A 12,355-nucleotide genomic window follows, 5' to 3' on the forward strand; every position below is an offset into this window, starting at 1 on the left:
ACCAGCGATCTGAAAGAAGCTCTAACGGGGAGGGGGGGTAAAGTGTGAAATTTAGTGTGCATCTGCAGGTTGTACTCCTGTTCAAATATCTTACTGGAGGCCGACCCTATTTGCTGTCATTTGTGGGCAATTGCAGCCCTCCCAGGGAAAAGTGCAGGCCGACTTCATGCTCCAGCGTGCAAGACTCGGGTCCCAGGCCACGTTGCCCACCACTGCCAGAAAAGGGAAACAGGTGGGCTTGCAATAACAGAACTGGTATCGGCAAGTGGGGATTCGTCCAACCATCCGTCCCTCCTGTTCTCACCTCTGCCCTCCTCTCCTCCCTTTTCCTCCCAGTAGCTTCAATACCAGTGCAGCGATTCAATTAGGCAGCCTTGAGTCCTTTGATGGGTTGTGCCCTCCTCTGAGGAAAGAGGAAGTTGCATCATCAGAGGTGGGCTGCGACTCAGCAAAAGCCCCAAGGCTGCCTAATTGATCGCTGCACTGACGCTACTGGCACTGATGCAGGCAAGTTCATCTGGCCCCCTGATCCACGGGCCGGCAGGACATTTTTGTGGAAGAACACTGCTTCAGATCCCTGTCCTGTTGTCCTCACGCACAGCTTCGGGACACTCTTTGTGAAAACGGGACATTTCAGTGTCCCGAAGCTGTGCGTGGGGACAACAGGACAGGGGATCAAAAAATGGGATGGTCCCATTTAAAATGGGATGTATGGTCATCTTAGGTAAGGAGCATGTTTGGGAGGAAGGGCGGGCGGATGCTGCTTTCAGCACGGGGGTGCGATGCGGTTCTCGCGGGGGGGGGGGCGGCGTTCGCAAGTGGGTAGGGGTGCCATGCTGGTTCATGGCCATTGAGACACAGAAATCTGATGCTTAATATCAATACTCCAAATATCCCTAAGACCAGTTTTTGTTTTTTTTTTTATCTTTATTCATTTTCAAATATTACAACAAGTGTATAATAGTCAATCAGAAACATTTTAACTAATCACTTGACAAACTTACTTATACTCCTTAAAATATATAATGTTTTTGTTACATTGTTTTATGGACCCCAACACGTTTACAAAAAGTAGATAGCACTAGATCCAATAGATGCTGGCATTGTAAAATAAAAGTTGGGATGTTAGATCATTTAATTTTTTTTTGTCCCTGTATAAATGCTTTCTGGAAACTAATTTGGACCCAAATTAATAAATTATTAGAGAACCATGTAGGACTCTCATTATTTGGAACAGCAATGAGAACTCAGAGTCCGATTTCTGCAAATAATAATAAATTATTGTTAATATTGACAGGGGTCGCCATGCAACAAATTACAGGTACGTTAGATAGATTGTGAGCCCACCGGGACAGATAGGGAAAATGCTTGAGTACCTGATTGTAAAAAAAACCGCTTAGATAACCTTGATAGGCGGTATATACATTCCTAATAATAAACTTTAAAAACTTTAAAAAAACTTTAAAACTTTAAACTTTAAACTTTAAAACTTTAAACTTTAAACTTTACTCAAAATTGGAAAGACTATACTAAATTAAATTACACATTTTGGTGGAATTCAGTTTGCCATATATATAAGATGGAAAAAATGATTGCGTTACAACAGGGGAATATTCATAATTTTAAAAAAATATGGGGACCATTGGCTAGTTACACTAATGATCAGATATCTTAGCACATGGATAGAATATATAGGGGGTTAAGGAGGGTAATTTAATTTACTTATTTGGAAGTAGGAATATTGACAAAAAAGGGGTTATTTACTTTATATTATAAGAGTATTTGAATGTAATTCAAGTGTTATGAAATAATTGTATTTTAATATGTAATTTCACTTGATGTAAGAAATAAAAAGGAATAAAGATTTATAAAAAAAAATATATATATATATATATATAAATATAAAAGAATCCCTTCCCACCACCCATATATTAATAATAAACAATTATCAATTATTATCTTTCCCACTCCCACCCCCCTATATCTTATCTAATACTAAGGTGTTTAAGATGTCTGATCATTAGAATAAGTAATCAATGGCCCCCAAATATTTTTAAACTTATAATAATTTCCTTGTTGCATGGCAAGCACCCTCTCCATTTTATAAATATGACATACTGAATTCCACCAAAAAGTATAATTAAGTTTAGTGTAATCTTTCCAATTTCCAGTAATCTGCTGAATTGCAACCCCTGTCGATATTAATACTCCAAATATCCCTAAGACCCATTTTTAATTTTTTGTTTATAAATCCAGCTATCACTTTATACCACTGTGCAGCCTGATGTCCCAGTAAGTCTACCTGAAAGCATAAGAATTTCAAACTGTATTGATTATTTAAATTTTTCTTTTTTATATATATAAAATCTTTATTCATTTTTCAAACTTACAATAAGTGTATCAACAAGTACAATCATTTTTTTAAATTCTTTATTCATTTTATATTTTCTCATCAAGTGCATAGAAAGTAACAACAATTAATTTAATACATCACTTGCAATTCCACAAATTTTCTCATTAAATAAGATTTAATCCCCTCTCTTCCAGCATACTAATAGCAAATATTATATATAATATAATAAAATAAATTCTTTCCTTCCTTTCATAACAAATTATGAAAATCAACCACCCCCATTCTTTCATTTATGTTAATCAGGGAAAAATGATATCTATTCATTACAATAATTTAAATTTAGATAAAACAATTATTATTTTTATAGATAAGGCTTCTAATGTCAGCCTGCCCCAGAACTCTTCATTCAGCAGCTGCCCACCTAGGCGGGAATAGGAAGTCACTGCCAAATGAAGAGTTTTGGGGCAGGCCAATGGCAAAAGTCTCATCTGGTGGATGCTGCGCCACAGCTGCTGGAACATTTAAAATAATAGTGATACGAGGAGGGTTAGGGTGGGCAGGTGTGTGTAAGTCCGGAGCTGATGGTGCCATGGGGTCCCGCTGGGGGAGGAAGGAAGGACAGAAGAGGAGGTAAACTTGGGGAACACTTTTTATATAAAACCCTAACAGAGACTCTAAAGCGGAGCTGTCAAATCTCAACCCTCGCTAGGTCAGGTTTTCTGGATTTCCACAATGAATATGCATGAGATCTATTTGCATACCTTCCTGTTTCAAAATGCTTTTGATATGGATTAACACTTTCCCACTTTAAGATCATAAATAGAAGAGATCCCCCCCTATTGTACTTGTCCTCTCCTTACCTCTTTCTACCTTAATTGAAACTTTTCTTCCTTTCCCCAGCTTCCCCACTTATTTCCTGTCTGTCTAGTCTGTCTTCTCCCTCCCTAATTTTTTAAGATCATATATATTTTTTTTAAATTAAACTTTTACTGTTTTTATCTATTGTAAACTGTTTAGATACATAGAATAGACAGTATAACAAAAAAATAATAAACTTGGAATGGAAGCAGTGCATGCAAATAGTTTCATGCAAATTCATTGGGGAAATCCTGAAAACCCTACTGGATTGTGAATTCAAGGACCAATGTTAGACAACCCTGCTCTAAAGACTACACTATTGCCTAAAAAACTGACTGCTGAAAAAGCAGAGAACTGAACTAAAAAAGTAAAAGAGAAGGCAATGAAATAACCTGAAGCCCAAGATTGAATGGCAGCAGGTAAGATATTCCAATGGAGTTTTTCTTCCCTTTAGCAGATCCTCACTCAGCACCTCTTCAGGACATAGAAAATGTTGCTGACTCTTCAAACATATGTACATCCCTAATGTTTATTGTCTTTTCCTATACAACATTGTCCTCAAATCCAGTCCTTGAGGTGCACATTCCAGCCTGGTTTTCGGGATTGCATGCCAATAGATCTTATAAATATTCATTACATTACATTAGTGATTTCTATTCTGCCTGTACCTTGCGGTTCTAAGCGGATTACATTAGAAGATAGCTGGACATTTCCAGGAGATTACATTACATTGGAAGAAAGCTGGTTGCAGGTTACATATTGAGGTTTCAGGACGTTTTGAGACGTTGAAGAGACCTATCTAGTAGGTTACAATACATTAGAAGTTAGCTGGATTCAGGCTATATACTGAGGTTTCAGTTTATAGACATTGAAGAGATGTTACCAGAGGAGTGGAAAGTTCACGGGGAATATGCAGAGGGAATAGGAATAGGGGGGAGATTAGGTTGATGGGATGTGTTTTTTGAATAGTAGTGTTTTGATTTCTTTTCAGAACACTTTAAAGTCAGTTGTTGTGGTCAGCAGCTTGGAGATGGATGGGGTCATTGTAGGAAGCCTGAAAACCAGGCTGGATTGTGTACCTCAAGGACTGGATTTGAGGACTCCTGTTATACAATGAATTATTTGAGTTAATATAGCTGTATTCAAATTGTAGAAAATACAAGTAAAGTAGCCCATAATGTCCTTTAATATTTAGAGTAGCAGTTTACTTGTGTAAACCTGAGTTCAAATCCCTGAATGGATTACTGGATTTTTTTAGTGGTGTGGGCCAAACATTTGGTGAAATGCAGTTTTTTTCCAACTCTGGTCTGGGGTCTATAGATAGTCTATAGAGCAGATACAATTGATTCATTTAATATTATTAATAGCAATTCATATAATTCTTGCGAACTGGAAAGATTTCTCCAATATTACTTATAATGAATGGTGGAACATAGTTTGCTTGATTGCACGTTATGAAAGAATTGCTACTGAACGGAAAAATTGTGTTAAGAAATTTCAGAATGATACCACCCTCCATGACACCAAAGCTTTCCAGTGAGCTAATATACTACATATCATAAGCTATATTTTGTTCGCAATATTATCTACAGCATTTCTCACTTTTTATATATCTCTTAGTTACACGGATCTCAAAGTCCCTCCTTGAGGGCTGTAATCCAGTCAGATTTTCAGGATTTCCCCAATGAATATGCATTGAAAGCAGTGCATGCACATAGATCTCATGCATATTCATTGGGGAAATCCTGAAAACCCGACTAGATTGCGGCCCTCAAGGAGGGACTTTGAGACTCCTGTTAGTACATCATCATAACTGGGACTTATATATACAGTACTAGGCTATCATTGTAATAATGCTTTGTAATAACTCACGACTGTATGGGATGTATGTTACAGGTTACTACTATTTTTGTTATCTTGTTGTCTTACATATTCATACTTGTCATAAATTATTGGATCAGGTAATGGATTTTTGTAAGTTATAAAAATATAATAAAGAATATTGAACTTTAAAAAAAAACCCAAAAACACACTGGTCTGAGGTCACATCAAATCCATGAGGGCTCCAGGAGGGCTCCAGTACATAAACTGATCTAAGTATATTTCAAGCATATTCACTGTGGCAGTCCTAAAAACCCAGCTGGTCACATGTAGCCTCGGGACAGGGTTGGTAAATATAAAAGTGTTAATTAGATCTGCACAGACACAGGGGTTACCAAGTGTACTGAATATGTGTGTGTCCTTTATCTTTTGAGTGATCACACTTCTAACCCCTACATCCTTCCCCCCTCCCCAAAAAAATAAGACTGCAATTTTAAAAATGGTTCTTCAGGATCAGTTTATTTAATGGAGAAGAAACCTGGGAATACCTTGAGGCAGGGCAGTACAGATAGTCCAAGCAGAAGATGGAGTATGCCAGTCAAGCATAATTGAGTTCACAACTATTATGGCTGAATACTGAGTTGCTTTGTTTTGAATATTTGTTAAGACTGCCCACATTGTGACAGCATGTTTGACATCAGCATTTCTAATGCTGACTCTATCAGTCATGATTTAGTGATTTTAATACTGTAATAACACGGCATTTTAAAGGTTGAAATAATTTGTAAGTAGACCCTTTGGGGCCCTTTTACTATGCTGCAATAAAAAGCAGATTTAGCATGCCCTTACGTGGGTCTTTCCCACGTGCCAAGGTCATTTTCACCACAGCAGTAAAATGGCTGATTTTCCATTATTTGAATTAATGCCCATGCGCTAATGTTGCTATCAGTGTGCAGCTATAAGGCCTCATAGGCTAATCCTGTGCTAATCCGCATATAGTAATATATACTGCATATAGTATATATATATATAGTGGCACAGCAAATATAGTATAGTATATATCTATATCTCTCTATATATACAGTATATAGTATAGCAGTGATTAGCACGGAAGTGCCCAATATCTGCCCCCAGACATGCCCTCTCTATGAAAAAATCAAATCATTTGTTTAGCATGTGGTTTGTGCACACAGATTGGGATCTTACTGCAGTACACTTGAATATGTCCCACTGTAAGCCCTTTTAAGCTGTGCATGCCCAATGCTGGAGCATGCCCATTGCAGAAGCTTAGTAAAAGAGTCCCTTTGTTTTGAAGAATGTAGAATTGATAAGTCTTAAGATCACTATTCACATACACTGGGTTTTACTAAACTATGAAAGAGCTTCTTACCATGGACCGGAAAGGTAAATGTTCCATAGGAACTGAATGAGCATCGGAATGTCGGACTTGCCGGCCTGCAGTTTAGTAAAAGGAGCCCTAAGCATTCCACTGATGAGTTTATTGGGATACTTTTTGAGTTATATAACTTTTTGAACATATAACACACAATTAAATTTTAATTCTTTCAGTTGTTACAGTATCCTAATTAGGTTTTATGGGTTTTCAAATAGGACTTCTACTCTAAATTGAGTGTATTAATTCTGTAAATATATATATTTTTAGGAGGGTTGACAATGCTTGAACTTTAAATTAAGGGCTCCTTTTACAAAGGTGTGCTAGCGGTTTTAGCACATGCTAAAATGCTGTGCGCACTAGCCGCAACCGCCTCCTTATAAGCAGGTGGTAATTTTTCGGCTAGCACATGCTAATTTTGTGCATGCGCTAAAAATGCTAGCACACCTTAGTAAAATGAGCCCTATATGTTCTGGAATAGTAGTGTCAATGATGAAGCCTTAACTTAAGTGTTTATGGATACAGCATTCTATAATACGTATTTAAATAATTGTATGTAAAATCAGTTTATCTTGTTTTAATTGCTAATTTATGTCTACAATGAACAAACAGTATTTTATGTGCAATATTTTGTTAATTTTGTAAATGTAATTAATTTTCATTTTTTTGGGCTTGTTATATAAAGACGCACTGGTAACTGCCACATGGCAAACACTCCAACGTCCATTCATTCCCTATGGACATCGGAGTGATTACTGCAGCAGCAGGCACTGGTACAGTTTTAGATATTTCAATAAACTTTTAGATTGGTAGGAAAGATTTCATTATATGATATATGAGATTACATAAGTTATGGAAGGGGTGGGTTGGAGGAGGTTAAATTTCATTAATTTAAGTTGATTATGCTAGAAAATCAAGTGATGTATCCAAGTTCAAATGTCATTTACTGATGCACTTGTTGTAAGTTGTAAAAATAAATAAAGATTTGCAAAAAAAAAAAAAAAAAATTGGTAGGGGAAGGTATATTTTTTAATTGATTGATATTGTACCCCTGATGCAACTTGAGAGTGAAACTTGGCCACATCTCATTCTTATGTTACTTATAAATAAATGTGCCTTGTTTTAAGAAAGGTTTGGATAAGTTCCTGGAGGAAAAGTCCATAGTCTGTTATTGAGAAAGACATGGGAGAAGCCACTGCTTGCCCTGAATCGGTAGCATGGAATATTGCTAGTCCTTGGGTTATGGCCAGGTACTAGAGACCTGGATTGGCTACCGTGAGAACGGACTACTGGGCTTGATGGACCATTGATCTGATCCAGTAAGGCTATTTTATGTTCTTATGAAATCAATTAGCTCTGAGTGGCATACTCTATTTCTTTCTGAATAAGAATCTAGTACACAGGCAATTCATAGTGAACTAATACTAAAGGGGGAAGTTATCAATGTGGGCTACTGCTAGCTCGGGTTATTTTAGCACAGGATGTCATTACTTAAAATAGGACCCCATGCTAAAATAACCCGACTAAATAGTAACCCACACTAACTTCCCCCCTAAATCTCTTACATACAGTAATAGAAATGTGATGCAAGGCATTCTGTCAGTGTTAATCTGGTGAGAAGTACTATAACTTCCTCCATGGAATTGACAAAGGCAGTGCAACTTGACCCATCTAAGACACAGCTCTAGTCTTTTTCCCAGTTCACTCTGTAGGTTCCTGAGCATAAGAAGACATCTCCTACATTGTTCTCCTAGGAGCTAGCAGGAAAACCTAATCCAAGAGCAAAATGGAAAGCTGACTTTCTCCACTGAAGTTAATATATAGAAATAAAACAAAAGCTTAAAAGAAATAAGGAAATACCTTTTTTATTGTATTAACTCAATGCATTTTATGATTAGCATTGAGTTAATCCAGTAAAAAAGGTACTGCCTTATTTCCTTCATGTTTTTGTTTTATTTCTATATCTTACGAAATTGAAAAGTGGGCTATCACGGTCACAATACCAGTTCACTCCACGGAAGTTGAAAGCTCAACAAGGATGGTGTTTCTCCTTCAGCTTTCTCCCTTAGGACAAGAATAAATGGGGATTTCTAGAGCTTACACAAAGCATACTTGCAGTTTAACAAGGGGGGAAGGGTATTTTAGTTTGATTATTAAAGTAAGGTATATAGAAATGGGGATTATTGTATGTTTTCTTAAATTTAAAGCTTGTTATTGATTAGGGGGGGTTAAATTCTGATATCGATTTTATACAGAATATTAAGTGTTGTTTCTGAATATAAAATGTTATATATGCTGTTGCAATTATTGTAAGTTTTTTTTTTAAATATTTTATTTATAAATTTTTCATTCTTACAATAATTTAATTGTACATAAAACTTCAATTAATACATGAAAAATTGTGATTACAAATAATTCATCTTATCACATAAAATAAAACCCTCCCCTTTTTCAATTCCTAAATCCATATAATATACATTCCCCTTCCCTCTCCATTCTAATATAATCGTTACTAATGTGCTATGAAATCTGATCATTGGAATAACGAGTCAATGGTTCCCAAATTTTCTTAAAATTATGAATATTTCCCTGTTGTAATGCTATTGTTTTTTCCATTTTGTATATATGACAGACTGAATTCCACCAAAATGTATAGTTTAATTTGGTATAATCCTTCCAATTTTGAGTTATTTGTTGCATGGCGACCCCTGTCAATATTAATAATAGTTTGTTATTGTTTGCTGTAATCGGACTCTGAGTTCTCATTGCTGTACAAAATAGTATAGTATCATATGAGAGTCCTACATGATTTTCTAGTAATTCATTAATTTGGGGCCAAATTAGTTTCCAAAATGCATTTACACAGGGACAAAAAAAAATTAAGTGGTCTAATGTCCCAACTTCTATTCTGCAATGCCAGCATCTATTAGATCTAGTACTATCTATCTTTTGTAAGCGCGTAGGGGTCCATAAAACTCTATGTAACAAAAACATCCAAGTTTGACTCATAGATACTGACTTTGTAGATCTTAATCTCCAGGACCAAAATCGTGGCCATTGAGACTCAGAAATTGTCTGACCAATCTCAATACTCCAAATATCCCTAAGTCCAGTTTTCTTTTTTTTATTTAAAAATCCATTTAACAATTTATACCATTTTGCGGCTTGGTGACCCAAGAAATCCGCCTGGAAACATAGAACCTGCATACTATATTGAGTATTAAGCGCTTTCCATTCAGGGAACCCTGCCTGAATAGCTTGCTTCAATTGCAACCATTTAAAATATTGTGTTTTATTTAATCCAAATTTATGTTGCAATTGTGAAAAACTAAGCATTGTTCCTTCTGAAATAACATCATTCAATGTTCGTATACCTGCAATTATCCATTGTTTCCAGACGATTTTGTATCCGCCAATCTTGATCCTGGAGTTTACCCAAATTGATTGATTTAATGATTTAGCAATTGGTTCTGGTGATAGATTACTAATATATCTTAATGTCTTCCAAGTATCCAATAGAATTCTGTTATCCTTATATCGTCTAGGCATTTTTATACTAATTAGATGTTCTAAATGTAATGGGAACAGGAGCCGCCATTCTAGATATAGCCAATCTGGTACATTCTCCATGAGATCTGGGAGGATCCAATACATACCCTGTCTTAGAATATAGGCTTGATGGTACCTATAAAAATTTGGAAAATTTACCCCTCCCTCCACAATTGGTCTTTGTAAAGATACTAAAGCAATTCTGGGTCTTTTCCCAAACCAAACAAACTTTGTAAGAATATTATTTAACTTTTTATAGAATGATATTGGTATCATACTCATTTGATAACAAACCACAGGCAACATCATCATTTTAATTGTTTGGACTCTTCCCCACCAAGAAAGATGTAAAGGATTCCATTGCTCACACATTTCTGTTATTTTTTTTAATAAAAGTTTTTCATTTTCTTTGACTGTATCTTCAATTGTATTTTTGATAATAATTCCTAAATATTTTAATCCTTCTTCTTTCCAAATAAATGAATATGAATCAAATAATCCTTTGGTACAGTGAACATTAATTGGAAGAATTTCCGATTTACTCCAATTAATTTTATATCCAGAAAATTTCCCAAATTTCTCTAGAAGATTAAGTAAACTTGGAACAGTATTCCCCGGTTCTCTTAAATATAATAATATATCATCTGCATATGCAGAAAGTTTAAATTCCCAGTAAGAAAATGGGATTCCCTTTATCTCCTTAGTTTGATTAATTGCAATTAATAAGGGTTCTAAAACAATATCAAAAAGTAAGGGGGACAAAGGACATCCTTGTCTAACTCCCCTACGCAAGTTAAATCTATCTGATAAATTGTTATTAATATATAATCTTGCACCAGGAGAGCTATACAAAGTCTGAACCATTTTAATAAAACCGGGGCCTATTCCAAACCATTCCAGAGCTTGATACATATAACTCCATTCCACTCTATCAAATGCTTTTTCTGCATCTAAAGATAGCATAAAAGCTGGATCATTCAAATTTTTCACTAAATTTAAAGAGTGAAATGCTAATCTAGTATTGTTTGATGAGTGTCTTTTAGCAATAAATCCTGTTTGGTGTACATCAATAATAAAAGGAAGAGCTTTTGCCAATCTTATTGCTAATACTTTAGCAAGCAACTTACCATCTACATTTAATAAAGATATAGGCCTGTAATTTGAAACCAAGGTAGGATCCCTGTTTGGTTTTGGTAAGACAATAATTATCGAATCAGCCATAGTACCTGATATATTCCCATATTGTAAGTTTTAAAAAATGAATAAAGATTTAAAAAAAACCAAAAAAAACAAGCTGTGGGAAAGTCTTGAAATAAATACCCAGTTATCAGGTGAACTCAAAATATATAGGTGTAATTGCATTTCTCAAAATTTCTAGTATCAAAACAAGATGTTTGTATTCATCACTACAAAATGAGTGCTTTTATCACTATTATTTCCATTTATTTATTTTCTTTCTTCTTTCTTCATGCAGCACAAAAGGTTTAGTCTGGTACTGTGGATCACTTGAATCACAGTCCAAGCCAGACAAATGGAAGACAATTCAGGACCATCTAAAGTACCTGCAAAAGAGGTATGTTTTTACACACATGCCATATGAAAGCTTTATAGAAAACCTCATGCATATTATACTTATGTTTTCAAATTCAAGCACAATGACTTTAGTGATTGGCACTCTGCATTTCTGCACAAGGTGCACTTAATCCTCTTAATACAAAGGGAGGCGTTTTCAGCTAAACCTAAAAGTATAGCAAAAATGGCAAATCCTGTATATCAGGAAGAAAAAACTGCTACTTGATGCCAGTACTCATATACAAGACTACAAAGTTGTGTTTACAAGCTAATCACAAGGGCCAAAGTTCCTTTTACTAATATCACCTAAACGTGAATTGAATGGATGAGTAGCCTCGTAGTTAAGAGTACTAGACTGACAACCAGGAAACACCAATCAAATCCCACTGCTCATTGTGATCCTTGGCAGATCACATAAACCCACATTACCTCAGGTACAAACTAAGGCCTAGATTCTATAAACAGTGCCTTAAGTTAGGCACCTAACTTAAGTTGAAAACACCATTTAAAAAAAGTAAAAGAAAAAATGTAGGCATCTACCAGTGCCTTAAAAAACATCACCTGACTCTGACCTCCAGAGATGTTTTATGATGCCTAATGTCACCATAGGCGTTGCTAATCCCAGAAATGGCATTAGGCATCGTAACCTGCTTCCGTAGGTGCGATTTACATAAAAGGTAGGTGCCAGAAATGTAGGTCTTGAAAAAACTGGCCTACATTTCCAGCCGTGATTCTATAAATGGCACAGTATGATTGACATGCAATCGGCAGCTGTTTTTAAGGTGGCTGCTGATAATGATGCCGTTTAT

At 35.6% G+C, this 12,355-nt stretch overlaps 1 protein-coding gene across 2 annotated transcripts in view; it reads left to right on the forward strand.

Moving 5' to 3' along the window:
- The window catches only part of LOC117361374 (sodium- and chloride-dependent neutral and basic amino acid transporter B(0+)-like), a 284,301-nt gene that overhangs the window by 13,873 nt on the left and 258,073 nt on the right, over nucleotides 1-12,355 (forward strand). For both annotated transcript variants that reach the window (XM_033946600.1, XM_033946601.1), the window contains exon 3: nucleotides 11,449-11,547. In XM_033946600.1, the coding sequence (XP_033802491.1) occupies nucleotides 11,506-11,547 (42 nt within the window). In that variant the 5' untranslated portion in view covers nucleotides 11,449-11,505. The remainder of the gene's footprint in view (nucleotides 1-11,448; nucleotides 11,548-12,355) is intronic.

The sequence above is a fragment of the Geotrypetes seraphini genome, chromosome 5, assembly GCF_902459505.1.
Source record: "Geotrypetes seraphini chromosome 5, aGeoSer1.1, whole genome shotgun sequence".
Classification (NCBI taxonomy): Eukaryota; Metazoa; Chordata; class Amphibia; order Gymnophiona; family Dermophiidae; genus Geotrypetes; species Geotrypetes seraphini.